General features: G+C 35.0%; 1 protein-coding gene across 1 annotated transcript in view; it reads right to left on the bottom strand.

Moving 5' to 3' along the window:
• Positions 1-20,391, bottom strand: part of LOC128497543 (cadherin-19-like) — a 49,220-nt gene extending 28,829 nt beyond the window's left edge. Inside the window, exons 1-3 of the mRNA XM_053467654.1 lie at positions 20,308-20,391; positions 11,145-11,462; positions 1,429-1,723 (exon numbers count right to left, since the gene is read on the bottom strand). Of these exons, the coding sequence (XP_053323629.1) occupies positions 1,429-1,723; positions 11,145-11,378 (529 nt within the window). The 5' untranslated portion in view covers positions 11,379-11,462; positions 20,308-20,391. The remainder of the gene's footprint in view (positions 1-1,428; positions 1,724-11,144; positions 11,463-20,307) is intronic.
• Positions 20,392-25,709: the final 5,318 nt, after the last annotated feature.

Here is a 25,709-nt window from a genome sequence, read left to right as displayed (position 1 = left end):
TGTGTGTCAGCCTATTATAAATAAATTGAACATGCACAGAGCTGCACAAGATGAGTACATATGGTGAAGTGTGCGTATGCTGATGCATGCACAAAGCATCTTGTGTACATGCACACATGCTTTTATTTTACTGTAACATACATTAAATTAGGCAGACCTTCCTGAACTGCATCAACGTGGAATGATTCTCATTCTGTGGTATGTGTACCCCAGAGTTTTTTTTTTTGAGATGATCGGGGGGTAGGTCCCTACTATAGAAGTGGTCATTTACTGCAACTTTGTAGAAAATAATATTTTAGGTACATATTTGGGTTATACTAGAGGTACATGGCAAACATATCAATACATAAGCCTACAGTGCATTGTGTTTTTAAAATATTTTTTAAATATCACAGTTTTAAAACATGTCTAATACAAAAATGTAATTGTTTCATAAGAGGCTTGTTTAATTAGGATCTTGCTTCCTGTACCATTTAAAAAAAAAATAAACAGCCAATCATGTTGAGAGGTTTTAGTTAAGAAAATGTCTAGCTCAAATTCTTACAGTATTTAGTTAAACTGTAAATTTTATAAAGGTAATAGCAAAACAAAAATATATATTGACGTAATTAAAAATGTTTAAAATCTAATTTAGTTTATGCTCATGTTATTGATATCCTTTTTTGTTTTGTTTTTTTTTTTGCAGTAAATTATTTAGCATACAACATTAAACCCGCGAAGATTATAAGAGAACACATCAGTTATACTAATGTTACTTAATAAAACAAAAGGAAATATATCATGAACAAAGAGCAACAAAACAAAACAATATGCAATCAATTCATCAAAGCTTAATAAAACATGAGTTAATATATTATGTGGCTTCAGGTGATAGTTGGTGGTAATTAATAATGTTCCTCTTCTCTAGAGGAAGGAATAGGCAAAAAATATTTTTCATACAAATGCACCAGTAATATAAGTATTTTCTATATCTATATTTCTAGCTGTCCATCTATCTATCTATCTATCTATCTATCTATCTATCTATCTATCTATCTATCCATCTATCGTAATTGGATCATATCACACCAAAGCCATTTTTTTCTATAAAAATAGTGAATTGTACTGTAGTTTATTGTACATATTAGGCCACTTTGGTACTGTATTTCCACAAATAAGGCAAGGAATTTCCTCAATATCCTGTAGATCGAAATGTTAGACGCAGGGATTCCTCTTTGGGAAATAACTTTTAAATGGATGTTTTTCTGAGGCTAGATTTTAAGCTTCTTAGCCATATCTAACTGTGCCTTATTTATTATCAAATCTGTTAAAACACTGGAAAAAGATTATTTTTTGATTTTCGAAAGCATTTGATTTAATTTACAAACATACTATTAACTAGAACTCCTCCTCCAATGCCCCGACGTTACATTATTACAGTTTACATACCTTCAGGAGACATCTCAGGCACAACAGCAACATAAGGTTCATTGATGAATTTTGGTTCATTGTCATTTATATCCTGGATTTTAATAATAAATTCAGATTCTGCTTCAACAGGAACGCCAGTCAAACTGTTTATGACCTGGGCCCTTAGGGTATAAGAAGGCTTTTCTTCTCGATCAAGTTTTTTTAGAACATAGATTGCGCCTGTATTTTCATCTATGGTAAAAACAGTTTTTGCTCCATCTCCTGATAAAATGTACTTAAATGAGCCGTCATGGTTGTCCAGGTCTGATCTCAGCTATTAGAGAAAAAAAACATTAAAAAAATTATTTTATGCCTGAAAATATTTCAATTATATAGAAAAAAGCAAATGTTAAGAGAACAGCTAGTTTTACAGTGGTTTGTGTATTTTTTATGTTATTTTTTACAAATTAATGTAAAAATTCAAGTAACATTATATTTTACAATTGATTACTATTTAGTTTTACTTTAACTAGTGGAATTATCATTTTAGATTATCATTTAATATATGACCATCAAAAGGCAATTTTAAATGAAACTTTAGTAATGCTTTGCATACTAATGTCTAATAGCACATCCCCCCTAGACTCAATTTCATCTTTTAAGCTTGCATTAACCTATTTACAAAAGCAAACAAAATAACTTTATTATATTGACAGTATCTCTTGGTAGATCTTTTTGTGTAAAATGCATTTGCCTTTATAAACCATCTCTATAGTTCCTTAAATATAGGACCTCTATGATTGCAAAATGTTAAATATTTTGTAGAACCATGCTTGCATTTTGTTGACTACATGATGTGATCAAAAGTCTTGCACATTGAAATCAGGTTACAGAGTAACATATAACTATACATATAAACTAATATTGTATGCTGTACCTAGGGTGTGGAATTATAATATTGTATTTTGTTAGAAACAAAGAAAGATTTTTACATGCAATTTTGAGAAAATTCTAGATAAAAAATATTCTATTATAAAACTCTAAAGAAAGACAGCTAAAAAGAAAAATGCAAAGGTGCAAAAATGTGTCTGACCTTAATAAGTTAATTGTCTAATTCTTCCCTTACAAAAAGCAAAAGTTATAGGACAATTGTTAATGGATCTGCAAAGAACTTATTCACAAAACCACAATACATTGACAAAACAGTGAAAATCAAAGAAACAAAGTACAGATCACATGAAAAATGAAACCCATTGGATCTATGTTTAGAAATGTTTAAATAGAAAACTAATCCCCACAAAATTGGAAGTCTTAATTATAGTAATGAGAGTTACTGTGACAATCCTTTGTCAATAACATTTTCCATGTGATTATTTACTTATTTGTATATTCCAATCCTTATATAGCAGAGTAACTGATGCTACAATGCTGAAAACAACCAAGCAGACAAAATATAAGCAATGTTTATCACTTGCAAAAGAGAAGGAATTCCATCCATAAAGCAAGGGCATTGCTAAGTGCAATGACTTTAACTCCGAAATTACGGTAGTTAGACTAGGACAAAAAGCATGTTGTGCAAGTATAAAGTTGGATATGCAGTGCATAGATAACAAATGCTGTTTTGCAGAGTGAGCATGGTGCAGGGAACGGGTTGTGAGGGCTACCGATATAAAATAGTTCATAGAGGCCTGAGACCTACATACAATAGCTGTCCTGACAGGAAATTAAATGTTTTATTTAGAAAAAATAAGGCAACAATATTGCTCACTAGGTTCTTGACAATATGAGAAACAAAATCCACTTTTGCATGCATTACTCATAAGTCCACTAAAATGTTCTAATTGGACTGGTAACTAGAATCAATTGCCAAATGAATCACACATATTCCTAAATGAAAATATTTATTTTGAATATAATGTGGGCAAGCTGGCAAAAAGAGAATCAGACCTAGCCAGAAATTAAACAGATGCCATGGTGGTACCCCACTGTCGTGCTTTGGTGGGAAGTGGGAATCAGGAAAATTGGGACTGTTGGGATATATGTTTATGAATATAAAAAATCTGAAAACTGTTGGACTGTTCTAATACATATGGCATATTCTACTTAATATTTGTTTTTTTGATTAGATAATTATCTAAACTCAAAAGCAGTTTATCTCCAAATATAGTTATGCAGCAATCTGTGTGCCTAGCGTATACAGCTGGTGACGGACCTTAAAGTGCCTTAAAGTGACATGCCATCCAAAGTTTACCCTTCCTTTTACATTTTGCCATTGCCACTCTAATGCATATAATGGCAGAGTGGTCCTATTTAAATCTTTGTGTGAATCCCCCATATGCACTTGCACCTTTCCCCATCCCCCAGCTATTTGGCTTGCAGGAAAAGCTGAGCACATTTTCTCTCACGTGAAATACTTACCACCAGTCATCTCCAGCAGTAGCTCAGTGAACATTCTGGAAGGGAGTCTACTGAGATCTCCTGATAGCGTTTCTGCCAATCAGCAGCATAAAACATTGGACCATGGAGCTACGTGTTCTCTTAAAGTTAAGCACTTTTCTTATTTTACAGGACTAATGAATGAATAATGAAAATGTTACAAATAATTGCATTTTAATTGTTTGTTCAGAAGGCTGAGACACTGGAGTGTTCCTTTAAGATCATGTCATATAAAATTAAATCCTTGTTACATTTCATGTGGTAATGTAATTTTGAGACAGTATTGGACATGGTGTTCATAAAAAAAACAATGCTAATTTATTTTTGCCAATTAAAACATATTTTCAAATAATAATTACCAGATGACCAGAAGATACGTATGATTCAAATGCTTCCTTTGTTTAAGGAGAATATCAATCTGACAGCCCAGTCTACTATCCTCATCATAAAGACTAATACCCTGAATTCATATCAGTACTCATACGATATACTGCAGCAAATGGTGTGCTAGTTATGGACCATTATAATGAAAAATATAGGAAATATTTCTAGCTTGGCAGTGTCTACAAATTGCATCCCTAACTGTACATGGCTGCTGTCTACAGGCCTGTCAACAGATCCAATTACACCATAAATGATCTGTGGGCATCGCGCACACACAAATACAGCACTTATAGCCATATATTCTAAACCTATGACAGTAATAAAATGAAATATCCTAAAGTTAAACTTTTACTTTTCTGTACTCAGAAGTGAAAAAGGGTTTCATATAAACTTTTATCAAAAGTCTACAATTATACCTATGCACTCATATACAATGGAATATTAAGCATAAGCAATTATGGTTTGAGACTTAAGAGTTTTGGTGGAATACAAACAGAAAGCCACTAAGATATCCATTGATAATTTTAACACTAGTTTTATACCAATTGTTCCCTAAACTGCAGCTGACTTCTCAATGGGTAATGGAAAGGAATTACCAAAAGCAAAGCAGAGGAAACGAAGAGAAGGATCTAACCCTGACTTAGGCCCAAGATCTCAGATTGGCATGTAACAATTCAAGGATAGTTGTAAGTCTGAGGTAATAGTAAAGATTTTGGCAAGCGGATAAGATAAATAGTCAACCACAGAATTAAACAATCAATATGCCTTAAAGGGGACAACAACTTAAAGATGAAAATGTGTTCATCTTTATAATTACATTGTTTATCTTGTGAATGTACTTGAAAACATGTATTTACAAATATAGCCATGCATATTATCACCTTTTTACATTTCTATGAAAATACACCAAAGTAATGGATGTCGCTAATAATGTAGCCATGGTTGACTATGACATAGGCTAGGTTGGAGCTTAACAATTGTACAAAATTATTTTTATTAGTTTAATTATTGCAATTATTTCAATTACGGATTAAACTAGACAAATAATCACACATATAGCAAAAAAATATATATTCAAAGTGTATATATATATATATATATATATATATATATATCATCAATTTTGAATCTTAAGCATTATATATATCATTTATAACTCTCACTTATTAATATTAAAACCCTCATATAATGATACTCTAGTTATTAGTACATTTTTGTAGATAATAGAAAAACTTGTAAAACTGGACAAATATAACTTTTTTCTAGACTTCTCAATCAATTCAAAGTGTGTGAGCTAAAGTGAGTGATTTGTAATGTCTCTTGTCATAAATTGAGTTTTTTAGGATAGGCCCGGGAATAAATAGTTGATGAACAAAATAGAAAGAAGTGAGTCCAGGACAAGTTTCCAGGGAGTTTCAAACATCTCATTGCTTAAGTTTAACGAAATATTGCTAGTGCTAAAAAATGATATAAGGAATGTGGTTTAAGAATTATACCTCACTACAGGCCCAATAATGTTCTGAGAAATCCCGCAAATGGCACACATGGAACACTTCTTTTAAAACATCTACATATCTGAAATATGCATCAAGTTATATGAATGTTGCTTTTAAATCAGTGTATGTGTACCATATATCACATGGCATATCCAATTCAACATGTTCTCAATTTTCAGTCTTATTTTTATTAAGGCTGCAATTCTCAGACAGGATAGTTAAATGTAGACTTGTGCATTCGTCTTCGGGCAAACATGAAAACGAACACGAAGAGTGCGTTTTCGTGTTCGTTCCAAAGACACGCCGAAGAGAAGACAGTGGCGGTAAAACGTAGGCGAAGACGAAGACACACACCTCGTCTTCGTCTACCAGTCTCCCCCCCTTCTAACTTACCTTGGCATCGCGGCAGTTCACGGAAGTTGCAGCATTGGGGTTTTAAAAGTCTGTACGACCGACTCTGTTGGTCGCTCGTACAGACTTTTAATCTCCTGGTGCACTTGTTGCACCTTAAGGGGTTAAGGGGACCTGCGAGTGAGCCTATTGGTCGCTTGCACGGCCCTTTAACCTACGGATTTCCGCTCCCGCTATCTAACGCAGCATCGAAGGGGTTAACGGGAGCGGAAATTAAATATCCGTACAAGCGACTTTATTGGTCGTTCGTACGGACATTTAACTGATAGAACAGGGAGACCAGTGGGATCTGCCGGGTAAGTTGCAGCATTGGGGTTTTAAAAGTCTGTACGAGCGACCAACAGAGTCGCTCGTTCAGACTTTTAAAACCCCAATGCTGCAACTTACTCGGCAGATCCCACTGGTCTCCCTGTTCTATCAGTTAAATGTCCATACAAGCGACTTTATTGGTCGTTCGTACGGACATTTAACTGATAGAACAGGGAGACCAATGGCATCTGCCGGACAAGTTACGTCACCAGGAGTTTAACAGTCTGTATGAGCGACCCTATTGGTCGCCAGCAGGGGGCTCGTCAGCCATCAACCATTGGCAGACGAGCCCCCTGCTGACGACCAATAGAGTTGCTCATACGGACATTTAAACTCCTGGAGCCAGAGCTGCTGCGGTACGCGTTAACCCCGTATTAACCCCTTAACCGGAAAAAACGAACAAAAACCGAACACGAAGAATGTCCACGAATATTCGCCCGAAGAGAACTGGCGAATATTCGCGGAATCCGAAGATTCCCCCCCGAAGATGAGCACGAAGACGAACACGAGGAGCCCCCTGGTGCCCAAGTCTAGTTAAATGGTAATGCTTATCATCACAGCTGATAGCACAACTTATTTTAACTACATTTGTAGCACATACAATGTTTTAGGTATCCAGATACCTTAGTTGGATGGGGTGACTATATACAGGATGCTATACATGGGTGGGGGTAGGGTTGCACACAGGACCAGTGTTACCAACCTTACTCCTTAAGCGGTAATAAAGACAAACTTCAGGATATGATGTCTTGTTCCAGTTCCCTTTTTAACTACATTAGGAGGCCACACGGGAGCTATGACTGAGGTCTGTGCAGCAACGGCATAGACCTCAATCAATCTCACAACCTGCGGGGCCAGTCAGGGGAATCCATAAGACAGTGAGGCAGCTTGGTGGGACAGTAGGACACTGCTCAAAATCAGGGCTGCTCCTTGCAAAACACGACACTTAGGTGGTATGATAACATGTACTTTTGTTTTGAAAGTGTCATTATTTTTGAGATATTTTGTTGAAAATAAGGGATTACATTACATCCTGAAAGTGAAAATATTTGACCCAACTGATGTACCGGTAATCTTCCTATTTCCTTCTCAAACCCTACCAAAAACCAGGTTGCATTTTATTTTCTACTGTTTCAGTTTATACTTAACAAATGATATAACTTTTCTTTAAACCAACCGTTCTAAATATAATCTGGACAATTTAAGGTTGCAGGTTAGCTGCAAGCATTGTTTACAGTATAATTGAGTTTGAATTACATAGCCAGTAGCTTTTTAACACAGACCTAAAAGTAGCAATTAATTAACTGTTGGAACTATACCCTTTGGGCCCAATTACACATTACACTTACTTAAAGCACAAGTCTAGTTAATTTCAGTCTTGTAAACATAGCAATACAGCAAAAGGACATAGTACAAACTCCCGTTTCTTTGTTTCCCCCCCCCAAAGTATATGGAGTAAGATGGACATACAGGAAGGAATGTCTCATAAAATAGATGATTTTTACATTAATGAAAAAATCTACACCCTATTGCTGTAGTCTAAACGTGTTAAGTGAAAATAATTTTACAATGCAATGTTTAAAATACACTCCCTTTACAAATTGTGATGTTACTTTTTAACACCTTTGCACATTCTTATTGCTATCTATATTTTTAGATGTTGCTATTATATTTCTGGCAGCCATATATTCATCTCATCCATTTGTCAGTCATGGTGTTACTAGTATATCACGTACACATATTATGATCTTGCAACTATATTTACCATACTACTGTGATAGCTTACAGCTTCAGTAACATTTATATAGCATTAACTGATTGATTATTAGACACACTCCTCCCACACTTGTTGCTGTTGTGTGAATACCAAAACTTTGCCTCTTGGTTATCTCATCTCTAATCATCTGTACTACGATCCCGTGCTAGAGCTCTAAAAAATATTCTTTTGACCTGGCAAGGGTTAAATAAATGATATTTAAGATCTGCCTGTAAATGATGAGCAAAATAGGATCTTAGCCTCCTGTGTAACTTTTTCTTAAGTTTAACTAAACTGATGGAGTCTTATGATTGTAAGTAAGCTGTTTCTTAAATCAACCTTCCAATGAAAGCTATATACCTACAGATATGGCGTTCTCTAATGGAGTGGATGAAATGGTATTTTCTTTTAGCTGTATGACTAGGCACCATAGCCATATACACTTATCTTTAATGGCATTATAACTATTACTGAAGACCAGGGTTAGTAGGTAAAGTCCCAGATGGAAACGGGAACAGTTTGTTTTTCATTTATTTTTTTTAACACCTTTGCACATTCTTATTGCTATTTATATTTTTAGATGTTGCTATTATATTTCTGGCAGCCATATATTCACCTCATCTATTTGTCAGTCACGGTGTTTCTAGTATGTCAACTACACATATTATGATCTTGCAACTATATTAACCACATTTTCTATATTTTCTTTTAGCAGTATGACTAGGCACCATGGCCATATACACTTATCTTTAATGGCATTATAACTACTACTACCTGTTCAGCTGTATAACCTTGTCTTCTATCTCTAACCTGTCATATGTTTTAATGTGTTAAATGGATAGTCACATACAGGAATATCCTTCCAATAAATGTCAAAATAATTTTGTCTCTCCGCTTAAAGTGATAAAAAAGCTATAGATCTAGAAAGCTTTTGAAATGATTAAAATTAATTACAACTCTGTCGATGATGCTATGCTAAAAATAGCCCCTGCAATCTCTCTAAAAGTATTCTACATTTCAAAAGCTAATTTGTAATATTTTTTAGCTATTTAAGTACCAGGTATTCTTTCTTATAATCCCTTGTAAAGACTAGCTAATATATGGAAACTATATCCTTTGCATTATGATTTTTGCTGTGCATACTGTAATATGCTGTAATAGAAGAATTATGAGTGTCTTACTCCTGGCTACTTCTCACATAATCCAATAAACCAAATGTAATAGATACGAGTATATAGTTGCATACCACCACACATGAAATGATAGTCACCAGTACATTATAACACACCCCATAATTGAGTAACATAAACCCCAGCATACGTTAAAAAATACGCCAGAAGATACCAATGCTTGACATATCCAACATATCCTAATGTTTCATTAACAATGTTAATTTGCTATCCATTTATAAAGGTAATAGAATAAATTATCAACCTTCGATATTAAATGTGAAATGACATGTGCTATAGAATACAGTAATAGCAAGTATACTTGGCCAGAAGTGCAAAAAATTAGAAAATAATCTGCTAATTAGAAATAATCAAAAGATTATTTTTATTGAACATCAAAGTATTTGTTTGATGCTCGCTAACACAGAAAGTAACTGGCATCTCAGTGTACGTTACAACTACATCCTCCTTATCCTGGGCACTTTCATCACCAGGACTTATACTTTAAGGTGAATAACTGCCTATTTTAACATGTTACAATCTACAAAAGTGATTTTTTTGTTGGTTTACAATCTATTCCAAAAGAGGCATTCATTTAATGCATGCCATCCACAGCACACTCAATTGAGTAGCTAAGGGACAGTGATTTCCAATAAAACTTAGTAGATAAAAAAAATAGCAATTGGTGTCTAAAATTAAGGTCCTCTCTTTTCCATCCAGTTTGATAAATAAATTGCAAACTATTTACAAAACAGTGGTATGCTCTGTGAAGAACAGTTGTCCACCAACTGTAGAGTCTGACTGTAACTGAAATGTGCTCTTTCTTGTCTGTGTTCTTCTTTTATTGTTGCCTACAGCACTGCCAATTCTACTTACCAAATTGGGTAATTAGTTACACAAAGCACTACTCTATGCAGATGTAAATTCTTATAATTGAACAAAGTATGTCTGTTCCTAGACCAAAAAAGAGTTGAATCGAATTCAATCATCTTCTTAATAACAATCCCAAATTAAGGTTATGGTTAAGAAGCAGACATTATTTTTACATTTTACACATAAAACAGACATGTACATTGCCATATTTCTTCCACAGAATTTTGTAATTCCACCTTTTATTGGGTCAAACATAGAATCACACAAGCATTAACATCCTTAGAGGTTGATTTGCCAGAAGAGATTACTCTACATCTTATTCTATATATATTCTGGCACTCTAAAAGTATCAGAAATGTATGACTCGATTTTGTATAGTGGAATATGTATCTAGCTTTGCTCATTCAATTTCTATGAATAGTTAAACAATAAATGCTGGATATCTTGCAGAGGTTAGAAATTCTATCTTTGTTTCTGAAAGAGAAAGTCTTTTTGAAATGCAGTAATGAAGTAATAATTTATATCTGTAACGCTATAAATTAGATTTCCTTTCAATAAGCTGTATGATATTTTCAATGACATTAGTGAATCTGTGTTCCCCATCAAATTACATTTAAGTAATGTAATCAATATTAATATAAAAGTATTGTGCAGAATATATTAATTTTATTGTAAATGATCCTGTTGCATGATTACTAATAATATTTTTGTATTTCCTAGAAAACGTTATTTTCTAGACAACTTGACAACCCCCTACCCCATTACTTGGATCATGTTCCAAATATTTATTAATATATTTTTAGGTTTTAGCTTAATAATCATTTTGAATGATTTTATACTTAAAGACTAAAAATATAATAGTTCTTTTGATGCTGTTGGATCTTCATGGTTTTTAAATATGCATTGCAGAGGCTAAATTACCTGTCCAACGTATAAAGGTTCTGTGATTTCCTGTTCCTCCAGAACAAATATCTGTTTCCACATCCAACCTCTTTTAATTCTTACGTGGTTCAAATGTTGATCTTGCAGAGCGGCAGGCTTGAAAATCTCAGTACTGAAGATGCAAGGCAATACTAAAAAAAGCTCCATTAAGAAAAGAAGCCAAGCAGAAATGGTTTTCCTGTTGCAAGATGTTAAAACATGTATTTTACACATTTTGAGTCTTCTTACATGCTGTAATACTCCATATCCTGTTGTTTCAACATCAGTAGACTGTAGTTTTACATCGTCTTCACACTTCTAGAACAAAAAGGGAAACACATATAAAGAAACAGAAATTGACAAACGTGTCGCCTTAAACCTTTTATTATCTTAATAATATTGAATTCTACAAACTTTAAGTTGTGGTCAAGTGATCATGCTACTATACTTTAGGGAATCTGAGTGAGGCAACATTAGTTTTCTTTTTTGCCCCAGAAAAAAATGGCAGACTAGATGGGCCAAATGGGTCTGATTTTGCTGTGAAATTCTCTACAAAAAATGGAAAAAGATACATCTTTCCATAGTATTGACTATTGGAGCTAAACTTACTTTTTTGTGGGCAGGGGACTAAATGCTATCAAACTAATACATCTTATAATAACATCTCTACAGAGCATAATTAATATGCAAATGACATTTACCTCTACAGTCAAGCAAATATATTATATTATAATTTAGGGAGCTTCTATTGCAAGTGCTGTGTGCATTACACACTCCCACCCTCTCCCCTCTCTCCTGTTGGTATCTTCTCTGCAGCAGCACCCTTTCTCACACACAGACTCCCTTCCCTCTTTTTTCCTCTTTCCCGACAGTATCTTTTCTGGAACTGCACATCTCATACACTGACTAGCTCCCCCTCCTATCTCTCCTGTTAGTATTGTCTCTGCAGCAGCATAAAGAGATCAGAGAAGTCCATATAATGCTGGAGAAGGTGAGTAGGCAAGTGGGGCCAGTTACAAGGCAGGGGTAGATTGTCGGGGGCAGGGCAAGGAGGTCAAAAAAGGCTGTGGGGAATGAGTAGAGAGGACTAGGCCGATAAGCACAGGAGTTACAGAGAGACCTAGGGGGAGAGTGCAGGGTTAGAGAGAGACTTATTTTTGGGCAACGAATTTAGTTAGTGAATTAAAAAAGTTCTCAAAGTTTTCATCTGAGCGAAAGGGCATGAAATTAGGCTCTTGTTGGGCCTAAATAATTTTTTTGAACCTTGTGCACAAGTGTATTTTATAATATTTGTATATATATATATATATATATATATATATATATATATATATATATATATATAATGATGATACACAATGTATTGTTACAAAAGAGACCTTTTTTTATTTTCCATAGTTGGAAACTTGGACTTGGAATGCTATAGATTATGATTTTGTGCATCCTGCGCACATTTATTGATATTGGAAAGCATAATGTACAACAAATAGGCATATTATATGTATTCTGTACTCCACATTGTAAAGTTCACTGATTATTAGGTAAAAGTGCACCACAAAGATCTACATCATGAATGTACATAAGTATAATAAGAATTAATTCTGGGTTTGTGAAGACAATATGCAGCTGCTGCAACATATTGTCTAACATATGCTTGCCTTTACAAAAAAAAAGTGATTTCATAAATTTACAAAAATGTAGTTTTTAATCTGGGAACTCATTCATATTATATGTTAAAACATTTTGCACGTAACGATGCAGTGTGTGTGCAAGAAATCAGACAAAAATATATTACCCTTTACAGTATAAATGGTTATAAATTTGTTATTTGTACATATTCTATAAGCCAATGGATATTTCCAAAAACTAGAGAGATTGCTGAAGACATTTTACCTTATGCAAAACAGTTGCATTAAAAGGTTGTGAGCGGATGACTCATCAATGTCATGCAAGTAACGTGGTCATGTAAGTGTTGCAATGCATGTTGCAATACCATTTTATATGACCTTCTGACACATTTAAATGCAGCTCACAACTTTCCTGGTGCTTAATTGTTGGAATCTCTGCCAATTTACTTATCTATCCTGAGGTGGATAAAGTTTGCTTGTTCATTTGTGTTTGTAGCAAAGTGTCCCACAAAAGTGTTGTTGTCACATCTGTCCCAACTCAGTAAGCCCAGACCTCTTAACAACAAAAGTTAATTTCCTGCCCTATTACAGCTCAACACATGTGGGACTCTTCACTGATGGGTGAGATGACAGGAGTGTTTGCAGGGAGTTCTCTTCTGCCCCTTGACTTTACATTATGAAGGTCCAACCCCAGTGAGCCTCTGCTATAGGAAGAGCTTGGCTAATCCTGTATAATATATAGTAAAATCAGTAAAATTTCTTCAACATCCGCTTACACATTATGCATTAAGCAGGGCCAGCTCAGCCATTCTTGCTGAAGAATCATTGTTGTGTTGCTCTTCCTAATGAGTAGTAAAGTAGAAGAATTGAAACTACAGCTTTTCTGAAAACTATTATGTAAACTCTCCCTTTAGTGAATAGTCCCCCAAATCCATTACTTGAGAATCTGTGTCAAACCTGTGTTTGGAGATCCTAGGGACTGACTTTTATCACATCCTCGGGGGTTCATACACAGCTGCCACTTTTCTCACTGACATAGGAAACCCCTGTGTGTCAGAATCATACTGGGAACGTTACGCAAAACTGAGCAGAAGGGATTCCATCTTTCTTTTCTATATTGGTCCCTTCTGTCTAAAGTGCTAGCAATTGGTTTCCTTTGACAGGTTGTAAAGAGACTTTAATGTGCTTGATACATATCTGGCTTTGTATTGTCCCTTATGTTAATATCTATCCAGTATCTGATGTTCACAACAAACAGCATTTTTTCCCTTTTATTATGCACCAAACAATTCCAGCAGGTACACCTCGTTACAATAATCAACTTAACAAAGAAGCAAAAGGTATAAGCGACATCAGTGTTTGAAACTGAGACCATTTACGAATATGTTGTGTAACCCTGAACAGTAACATCAATAAATGTATATCCAAATCCAGCTTTCCTGTCTCGTTAATGTCATATTGGTTTTTAATGGTGTTAATTTCTAAATAACTAAAACATATCTAAATACACCTAAAGCTGTAGCTTAGCCTTTTTTCTGTGTTTGAACAATAGTTTGAATCATTTATGTATTTTACATGGTAATTATCCTATGCTTGGCCTGGAGCAGCAACCCCAACAACCCACAGATCTCACCTAAACCCACTTATCTTTTATGAAAGCTTGGATAAAACCTCATGGCCATAAATGGAAACGTTCTTGGTGAAGAGGTGCTTCTCCAGTTCTCCAATAACCATGGGTTGTCTTTGGGTCATGGGGGCAGCACTCTCTCCTTACGCGTAGCTGTTATATACCGTCCCTCTTGCCCGGCTAACATCTTTCTTGACCACTTCTCCTCATGGCTGCCTCTCTTTCTCTCTTGTGATATTCCTTTTGTTATCCTTGGGTACTTAAACATCCCCCTCTCTGACCACCACTTCCTTTCCTGCTCTCTAATCTTGCCTCCTACTCACTCCCCTGCACCCAACCTCGTCCAACCAGAGACCTCAGCTCTATTAACCTTCAGAAGTTCTCAACCAATTTACTCCTTCTCCTATCTCTAACATGTTGTGCCCTAACAACGCTACCTTTCTCTATAACTTCACTCTCACATCTGCTCTTGAGGATGTAGCCCCAGTTACTACTCGCTCTTCATGATGCTCACGTTTCCAACCCTGGCACATGACTGTATCCTGACACCTACGCTTAGTTGACGAGATTCTCATTCAATGCTGACTTTCTGCACTACAAATTTATGCTACGTTCTTACTACTCCGCTCTCAACCTTGCTTAAAAACGACTCTTATCCCATCTCACCTAGTCTCTTTCATCTACTCTTGCCCCTACTCTGGCTCACATCTTCAACCTCTCCTTCACTACTGGATCTGTCCCATCCTCCTTCAAGCATACTATCATTACTCCAATCTTGAAAAAGCTATCCCTTGACCCGACTGATCTGTCCAATTACCGTCCCATCTCTCTACTTCCTCTCACCTCTAAGCTTCTCGAAAGAATTGTTTATACCCAATTAACTAAGTTTCTTTGTTCCAACTCCCTACTTGACCTTCTTCAACCCTCTGATCGTACCTTCAGCGTCTCTGCCCCCCCCCCCTCAGTATGGGTACCCCAAGGCTCAGTTCTCTCCTAACCAGTCTCTCCGCTCATCCAATATATAATGGGATAGAAATAAACAATAACCAGTTCATTTTATGCATCCCCTAACAGCCCAAAATGCCATAGAAATGCTATGTACTATAACTTGCAAACACAAGCAGAAGTATTACAACTTAACTGCAAGTGGTAAACATGCAGCACTAGGAAAAAATATGCCTGTAGTTATTAATCATCAATATATTTGTTTCAGCAGCAAACATTTACACAGGACATTATCTGTTTAAACAGCTGCATATCTTTATTAGGCTTAAACAAGGATTTTAAATTTCTATTTCCCTGATGCACCTGCTTTATCATTTTTATTGCTTTATTCTCTTGGCATAAAGATCTCATTCTAAGATCTATCTGTATTTGCTAGTACATATTCTGATAAACAGTACTATTCGATGTATACAGTAAATTATGTCACCATTATTTCTAATGTCCTAACCTTAACATCCTTCAATAAACAGACTACTTAGCCTTTTGTGCGCTCCAAATATATTTTTTCCTCTTCCAGCGATAACAGAGTCAACTTATGGGACTCTCTTTTCTGATTAAAAAATATTTTACTGTTGAATACCCATGCATAAAATATCCTAGCTTTCTTCTAAGCTATATATGTATGCAATTCACATAGAAATCTCATAAAAAAAGTGGCAAGGGTCCCCAGGATCACTGAACCATAACCTGCAATACAAAGACAATTTAGCAAAACACATTATTGCCAGTGACACTCAAGAAAATATATAAATCGATAGAAATAATCTTATTTGATATGCTATAGGTGGAACTCCAATCCTTATCATTTTATTCAGTAATGGAAATAGCATATGTAACTGAACTTACATGAATAAACCTTTTAAGTTGTATTATTCGAAACATGAACATCTTTGTTTGACCGCCATAGCAGTAATGAAATGAAAAGAAGCAGAATTAGCTATTGCAAAAGATAAAAATAGAAAACATCCTGCCTAATGGTATGGAAAGCCAGAATCCATCAATATGGATTGGGTGGGGTGAGAGTGATGATACCATTTGTAGAAAAGCTTTTCCCCATTTTTCATTCATTTTGTGAACCACATATGGATTCATTCAGGGTAGATTGCTGGAAAGTTTTAAATTAAAAATAAAAAAAATCAATTTTAGATTAGATTTCTTTTGAGGACTACAGATCGTGCTAACAATAAAAATTATTGTGCATAAAACTAGGTTTCTGCAAGAGTTTTCAGCTTGCTGTGCAGTACTAAACAGTTAGTTGTCATTGAGTTGCAGTGAGATGAATTCTTGTTGAGCTTCTCCAGCAAAAAGAGTAACGAGTGGTCCCTGCATCGGGCATCATTAAGGTAGCAGGATTAAAACACTTTTTACATCTAAATTCTAATTAGATAAATTGTATTGCTCTTACTACATTTTTTCTAATTCATGATAATATTTCTGACGGGTTAGTAAAAGTATTTATATTTGAATTGAATCAAGTATAAATTAACCAAAACTTGATGCAGTTTTCAAATAAGCCAGATGCCTATAGAGCTATGTTTTAGTGGTGCTGTTTTACACAAAAGAAGTAAGGCCAGCACCAATAAGTGCCCTGAATAATTTACCAATCTTCCCCCACTTTCACTAAATTTCCAATCATATGCATTTCATGCCTATGTCCTCCGCACAAATCTTGTATTGGTAGCAGCACTATTTTCTTCGGCGTGCCATGAACCTAGATGATGGAGATATAGATTTTCTGTCTAGCAGCTAATAATAAAATGTTAAAACATCAAAAAGTATGATTTTTTTTCTTACAAAAAAAACAATCTTTTTTTGGATTTCCACAGGGATGAAGAATAGAAATATTACCCTGCTTTCACCTTTTTTTCATTATATCTTCCTACTAGTTTTGATTTTATTTTGGCTGTGAGGTTTTATACTCTTATATCCCTTCTAAGCATGGAACGATGTTCCTACTAATGGGAAAAGTGTAACAGAGAAACAGTTAGGAAACAATCATGAGTAAAACATATACTGGCTGCATAAAACTAATCTGTACTCACTGCTGGATGTCATTTCTCATGCTAGCTAGTTATACTAGCAATTCCTGTTTTGTGTGTCATAGATATAGTGATTACTGAGGAAGATGTATGAATCTTTATCTGATGCCTACCTGCATTAAAAAATAATTATAGGGGTCTGTGGCCCACCATCGCTTTGATGTCTATGCTTATATGTATGGAATTATGTTTTACTTTTATAATGCCTCTTATGACAATGTACAAAATGTTGTACATTGTATAAGGCATATGGCTGTCACAGGAAAAGTCTTGATGGCACAGACAGAGCAACTATTATGTAAAGAGAAGTTGTAGTTCCATCTTAAAATATATTTTTCACAGTAAGTATTGTAAAGACCTGGAATGCACTGCATAGGTGATGTTGACAGCAAGTACATCATCGTCATCATAGACATTAGTTTGCTTCACCAAAACACTAAATTTTAGGAAGAGGGATTTTTATACAACAGGTTAAGGGCATCCAGAAGCTATCTGACTGGGATGCATTGTTCTTGTGAGGCGCACAGAAGCGTCTCCTTTTGGGTAACAAATATAAAAGAAGCCAAAAAACATTAAAGAAATATGGAAAACGAGATTGTCACTTAAAACATATATATCAAAGGGATCAACAGCATCATTTACAAAATACAAAGATTCTAGCAACAATTGCAAAAGGGTAATTAGAATGGCAAAAGGAGAAAATGGGGAACAGATAGCCAATGACAGCAAGACAACCCCCCAAACATTTTTAAATATGTAACTGACACAAATGTAAGGAGGAAAACTGTTGCCTCATTAAACTCTGAAATTACTAAATTGGTAAGCAAAAGTAGATGTTTTAATCATTTTTTATTGCCTCTGTGTATACCAATGAAGGATTGATGCCAGCAGCTTTGCAAATTAATAGTACAAAATGCTAGTACTAGATAAAGCAAGGGGCAGATAGTATATCTATCCCTGAGTATTAAGCCAAGTACTGAGCCAAGAATTTTCCAGTTCATTGCTTTTGATCTTAAAGTATGCTCTCTTGTCTGGCATAGTATCAAAAGAGTGGGGTAAAGCAGAAGTGATATCAGCATTCAAAATGGGACTAAAATCTCAGTAAGGTAATTACAATAATTATGTGAGCTTGACATCTGTAATGGGGAAATCATTTCAAAGCTTGTATAATATCCAGGAATACATTTTGTCCAATAATATCATTAGTGAGAGTCAATGTGGTTTTATGAAGGTCAAATCTTGTCCTACCAACTTAATTACATTGTTTGAAAAAGGTGAGCCAAAATATGAGCAAAAATATAGATCAGGGTGGATGCGATTCATTTGAATTTTGTGAAAGGATTTTATATAGTTCCTTTTTGCAGGATTGCTATAGAAAGTGAAATAGATGAGGTTAGGCAATGTTGTTTGCACCTGGGTTGAAAACATGCCCTTCAGGCAAGAAGGTGACGGTCCTCCTGTGTTGAACTCTGTTCCTTTGTGGTGAAGAAAGATATTTAAGGATCCACATTTTAAGTTCAAAGTCTCCCTAACAGAACTGCTTTTGCAATACATATTATCCATTGCTGGCCTGTAATGCTTTGTGTGGTAAATAGTACTTCTTGTATTAAGAGGGGGCAGTGAGGGAGTTCTGTGCCAGCACTCACACCGTCTCCTGGTCCTTCAAAGTTCCACATATAAAAAGTATACTGGATATCACATGTCACTTTTATCACCTTAATACTAAGGTGGACTAAATTAACACTTGACACAAACATTTTAACATTGACTTGGTACGACTGCACCTTAAGTCTGCATACAAACACCACTTTAAGGTTTGTTCTATGAACAAAAACTTTTTCTGCAATATTTTCAGATATTTTACAGTATCTAACTTTTTTAAATATGAAAAGAACACATCTTGTAGACTTGTTAATTGGTCCCAAAAGAACTATTCTCCTTTTATAAATCTGCTATATTAAAGTACCACACATTTACAGTACAAAGACTTTGAACATTAGGCCTTCAAGGTAACAAAGTAGGCACCAGATATGTGCGAAAAAGATTAGCAAAATTATTTATTTTCATTAAAATGATTTTCTCCCTGTGGATTACCTTCAATGTACGTTAATTAGCATTGCTTTTAAAACATGTGTAAACATTTGACTTTCATATGATACATGTTTTTAGTTTATTCCATTTCTGAATAATGCTGACAAAACAATTACCATCTAATTTAAATTCAAAATAAACTAATTTAAAATGAAGATAAAATTAGTGTAGTATATGCAGGCATATTATTTTATGCTTTATACACTGATATATAGCATAAAAATATTGAATATTATGAATGAAAAATTAATGTTAATACTGCAATTGCATTGATCTATCGTTTAATCATATTATAAACATATTTAGTACATTATATTAGATTTATTTGCTTACTTTCTAAAAGTTATTATATTGTGTAATATTCCTTTTTGTTGAATTTATATTTAATGCCTTTTTAATCAATTGATTAATATATTAATGGTAGAAAATTTTATAATGTTTATTGAAAACCGAGAAGTCTGAATACATTCACAATACACAAACACAAAATAGTATATTTATATACGTACATACGCCCTAAGCGGTAATATTAGTTATTTCACACACATTTTGGTGAACTACAACAAGCACTCTACTTATTTATTTATTAAATTTATTTTACTTTCTATGCTTAACATGTTAGATTCCTGTGTATTCTGATCTTAAAAAAAAAAAAAACATGTATAAAGCATTGCCCTGCAAACAAAACAAAACAAAAAGCCAAAAGTATTGATTTTCATTGGGAGAGTTAATAAACATATATTTATAGTTATAAAAAAAAGTTAAATACTTACAGGAATTGAGATATTCTCTAGAGCAAATGCATGTTTTTGTATCCAGTAATGTATAATGTTGCACAATTCAAATCATGCTGTTTCTATCCAGAAAAAAAACTCTCTTCTGATTTCAGTTGGACAAAACCCAGTCTTTTACTGCATGCTATTTTGGGTTTGCCCAGTGGTAAACACTGAACACAAGAACTTTTGTGTATAACATAATAAGGCCTCTCTGATGTTCACTCGTCTCATTAGATTAAAATGCAGAAAGCTCAAGCAAGCAAAGTTCAAGCTTCAGAAAATGAATTCACTGAAAAGTTATGCATCTCTTGTATGAGTAACTTGTAAATGTAATTATGTCCTCTGTTGACTCACAAACCTGGACTTGTAGTGAGCTGAAGTCTATCTACAGATAAGTCTTGACTAAATACAAGATTGTATACTATTCTTTGTTTTCATTTTTGTTTAGATATTTTCATATGCGTTTCAGAATTTTTGTATTTCAGTATGGGAAATAAGCCTCTGTATTTAGGTTCACATTGGCACATAGGAATCCTATCTATAATGCTTTGAAAAAGTATTTCCCCCTTCCCAATTTCTTATATTTTTTGCTTATCCAAATGAGGTGCTCTGGTTTATGCTTGAAAACCTTCCAATGTGGCTAAATTAAAACAATAATGCCAAGAAGTGTTGGCCAAAATTCCTCTACAGCGATGTAAAAGACTATCACAGTTATCACAGCTGTTTAATTGTAGTTGTTGCCACCAAGGGTGGCACAGCCATTATTAGGTTTTTGGGGGCAATTACTTTTTCCCATGGGCAATATAGGTTTTGATTAACTCTTTACCTTCCATGAATTAAACAATCTCCTAAAAACTGCATTTTGTGTTAACTTGGGTTATCTAGGTGTAATGATAAAATTAGTTGGGTGATCTGAAACGTTTAAGTGCATCAAATATGCAAAAATAGAATAATTCCTTAAGAGGGCAAACACTTTTTACAGCACTGTATGTATCCTCTCTGGAATATACACTCACTGGCCACTTTATTAGCTACACCTGTTTAATTGCTTGTTAACACAAATAGCTAATCACCCAATCACATGGCAGCAACTCAATGCATTTAGGCATGTAGACAAAATCAAGACAACTTGCTGAAGTTCAAACCGAGCATCAGAATGCGGAAGAAAGGGGATTTAAGTGACTTTGAACGTGGAATGGTTGTTGGTGCCAGACGAGCTGGTCTGAGTATTTCAGAAATTGCTGATCTACTGGGATTCTCACGCACAACCATCTCTAGGGTTTCCAGAGATTGGTGAAAATAAGAAAATATCCATTGAGAGGCAGTTGTGTGGACAAAAAATGCCTTGTTGATCTCAGAGCAGAATGGGCAGACTGGTTCGAGATGACAGAAAGGCAACAGTAACTCAAATAACCACTTGTTACAACCAAGGTATGCTGAATACCATCTCTGAAAGCACTCCTGTCAGCTAAGAACAGGGAACTAAGGCTACAATTCGCACAGGCTCACCAAAATTCGACAATGGAAGACTGGAAAAACGTTGCCTGGTCTGATGAGTCTCGATTCCAGCTGCGACATTCAGATGGTAGGGTCAGAATTTGGTGTGAACAACATGAAAGCATTAAACCATCCTGCCTTGTAACAACGGTTTAAGCTGGTGGTGGTCATGTAATCGTGTGGGGAATATTTTCTTGGCACACTTTGGGCCCCATAGTACCAATTGAGAATCGTTTAAATGTGGTTGCTTGTTGCCATCATGTCCATATGGACCAAAATCTCTGAGGAATGTTTTCAGCACCTTGTAGAAAGTATGCCACAAAGAATGAAGGCAGTTCTGAAGGCAAAAGGGTCCAATACGGTACTAGCAATGTGTACCTAATAAAGTGGCCAGTGAGTGTATATACTCAATACATTTTCAGTTAAGTTGGCTAATGCAGTCAAGTTAATGGGAGCTGGCAGTAGTGAATATGTGAATTTTGTCCAACTTGCTATTACACATTTGCCTCAACAGCCAACTCACAATCACAAACCTTTTATTGAACAAGCCTAAAGGTTTAAACTAAGATAGATAGATAGATAGATAGATAGATAGATAGATAGATAGATAGATAGATAGATAGATAGATAGATAGAGAGATAAAGTACAGTGGATAGACTGCTAACCAATGTGCACAGCAGTTATGTTATCGTAAGGGTTTGTGATTGAAAAGGTTAATCCAGCTAGATGCACGCTGAGTGTTTATTTCTCACCTGTGAAAGTCTATTGCACTGCCAAGGCAGCTATAAACCTTCCAATCAGTGACCTGTATGAGAGAGTGTGATAGCAATAACAGACCTGCTCCCCATTCACACCTGAGACCTTGTAACACTAACGAGTCAAATGACACCGGGGAGGGGAAATGGCTAATTGGGCCTAATTTGGACATTGGACTGTATCAAGATGACCCTGACAATGTTATGTTGTGCATGTATCTGTGTACTCCTCTGAAAAGTTATCTTATTCTGTACACTACTGAAAAAATAAGGAGATTTTGAATTTCCCTTAAGACATTTATTTATTTCTATTTATAATGGACATTTTTTGACAATATGTTAAAAGAAAGCTTTTTAATAGTAAGACGTGTAAGTGACAAAGTCATTGTGTGATTGTATCCATACTGCCAGAATATAGTTTAGGTTACAATTTGTGATGCTCTGTATTTCAGTGATTTACAGTGTATTTATATGGGTTTTATTTGCAATCTGTGCTCTGTTTATTTGTTACTAATTTTTGTCCTACATTTTTGGATCTTATCATTATCTGTTTTATTTGCTGTAAATAAATCAAATTAATAGGAATATCAGCAATGAGCTTATATTTATTTTTAGTTTTTAATACCACTCACATCCAGTTTAGAGACATTTAAAAAATGTTTTGATCTTTTTTTTTTTTAACTTGCATTACTGATTATACTGTATTTTATATAAGTGGTTCTTGTTAGCTTTTAAAATTAATGTGGCTCTCTTGATACATGTGTTGAAGATAAGGTGTATTAATTTACTACATGCCCCATGGTATGATAGCGTGTTTGAAGGAGGAAGAGATTCAGTAGAGAAGAAGAGGTTGTGGATATAGGCTAATGTATGGACAAGAGTAAATGAAAGAGACCGGGTAAGATGAGAAGGAATAGGGTCAAGGGGTCATGTGATTGGACAAGAAGAACCAAGAAGAGCACAAATCTCATCTTCAGTGACAAGACTGAATCGCCTTAATGTAGAAGAGGAATAAGAGTTGGGTGTATCGTAAGGAGCATAATCAGAAGAGTGCAGATATTTCACATCTGATGTTTCAATTTTATTATTGATGTATGTGGCAGACAGATACAGTAAAGTTAGTGGAAGGGGTAGCTGTGAGAGGGAGAATAAGGTAATTTAAAGTATTGAACAGATGTTTGTGGTTATCAGAGATGAAAGAGATAAGTGAGGTGAAGTAGGTTTCCTTAGCAAGGGTAGGAGCAGAGTGGTAGAAACGTAGCATTAATTTATAGTGCAGGAAGTCAGACATAGTATGATACATACGAACTACTACATTCATCAGTGCAGAAACCATGTGAAAGTTATCAGGTTAGTGCCGTGTGCCAGGGTTGGAAACATAAGCATTGTGAAGAGTGAGAAATAGTTTGGGCTATATCCTCAAGAGTAGATGTTAGTGTGGAGATAGGTAGCAAGGAATGGGCATGACATGTTAGAGATGGGAGAGAGAAGTTAAGAACTACTCAAGATTAAGAGATCTAAGGTCTCTCTTTAGGCAAAGTTGGTGGGAGTAAGAGGCAAGGTGAGAGAGCAGGATAGGAAGCGGTGGTCAGAGAGGGGGAAATGTGAATTAAAGAAGCCAGTAAGAGACTACAAGAGTTAAGATTGTGGTATGGACGTCAAGAGAATTCCAAGAGGCTTACGTATTACAAAAGCCCAATATTTATCAATGGGGATAATGATTTTCAGCTACAATGGAATGCAATCATGACCTCGTGTTCATTACATTTAATGGAATTGAAAGCTGAATACAAGCAATGAGTGTTACTTGAGACACAAAAGAATATAGAGGCACTTAAATCACAGCTATTGAAACTCACACATGATCCTACATATGCAGAGTTCATGACTAAATTTAATGAATATTCGGATAAAATTGATGGAGAAATATCACTTAGGAAAAAATAAAAGTTTAAAAGGGATAGGATGGATTTTATTAACAATCAAGTCTATGTATAGAAGCAAAGATTTATGCATAGCAATAAAGTCCAACTGAAGTCCATCTTAAATATGTTCAAGTGGGGTGAGACAACCTACAACTAATAGGTCTGTCTATTTCAGTGATATGGAAATTTCCATAAATGGTTCAGAGAGTTTGACAATTTCAGTGAAATCTACACCACGCATTATACCGTCAACGAGAACACAGTTGAATACACTAAAAGGAGACCACAGGATTTGCATTGGCGTTCTGAATACACACAAAAAAAAAAGAATGCGGAGGGGGCAGGGAAGAAGGAGATGTCCAACAAATCTCAAAACCCTCTTGGAGGAATCAACACAATTGAGTTTCATTACCTCTCAGATTCTGAGTTGACAGCTGAACAAGTACTGAGTTTGGGACATTTTTTGTACCTACTGTTCACTTTGATTTATTTTATACATTGTTACATGTAAACATGTTTGTCAAGATACACTGAAAAAAAAATTTTTTTGGATATTGACAGAAAGTGTGCAAATGTGGATTTGTTGGAATGTTCAGGATCAATGTAAGATAACAAGGATTTACTAACATTTGGACAAAAATAAGACATAACTTTGCAACTTAATATTGAATCAATTCACATTATTACACCTGCTGAGAACTGGTCAGCAATCGTAGCACAAAGTAATTTGCGCAAGCCATTGGAGTTTCACGATAAATCAGTGTTCTCTATGTTAGAGAATTTACATAATGAGGGTTTGATTGAAAATGATATCACAGCCCTGGCCAACCACAACACCACTCACTCTTGCCGCAGTAATATCTATAGAAAACAAAGACATTAGATACCATATTTGCTTGATTATAAGACGACCCTGATTATAAGACAACCCCCCAAAATCTGAATATTAATTTATGAAAAGAAGAAAAAGCCTGAATTTAAGACGACCCTATAGGGAAAAAGTTTTACCAGTAAATGTTTATTCATCTAAACTATGTGAACATTTTTTTTTTAATAAAAGCTATGATTAAGAAAAATATTTTGGTTTTATTTCCTTTTTTTTAACTTGCCCCCCCCCAGTTATGCACATCTGCCCCCTGGCTTGCCACCCTGCCCCAGAAATGCCTTATACCCCCTATATGCCACTGTGCCCCATGATATGCCTTTTAACCCTCTAAATGC

Source organism: Spea bombifrons, chromosome 5 (assembly GCF_027358695.1).
Source record: "Spea bombifrons isolate aSpeBom1 chromosome 5, aSpeBom1.2.pri, whole genome shotgun sequence".
Classification (NCBI taxonomy): domain Eukaryota; kingdom Metazoa; phylum Chordata; class Amphibia; order Anura; family Pelobatidae; genus Spea; species Spea bombifrons.
The sequence above is the reverse complement of the archived record's forward strand: the minus strand, read 5'-3'. Positions and strand labels throughout refer to the sequence as shown.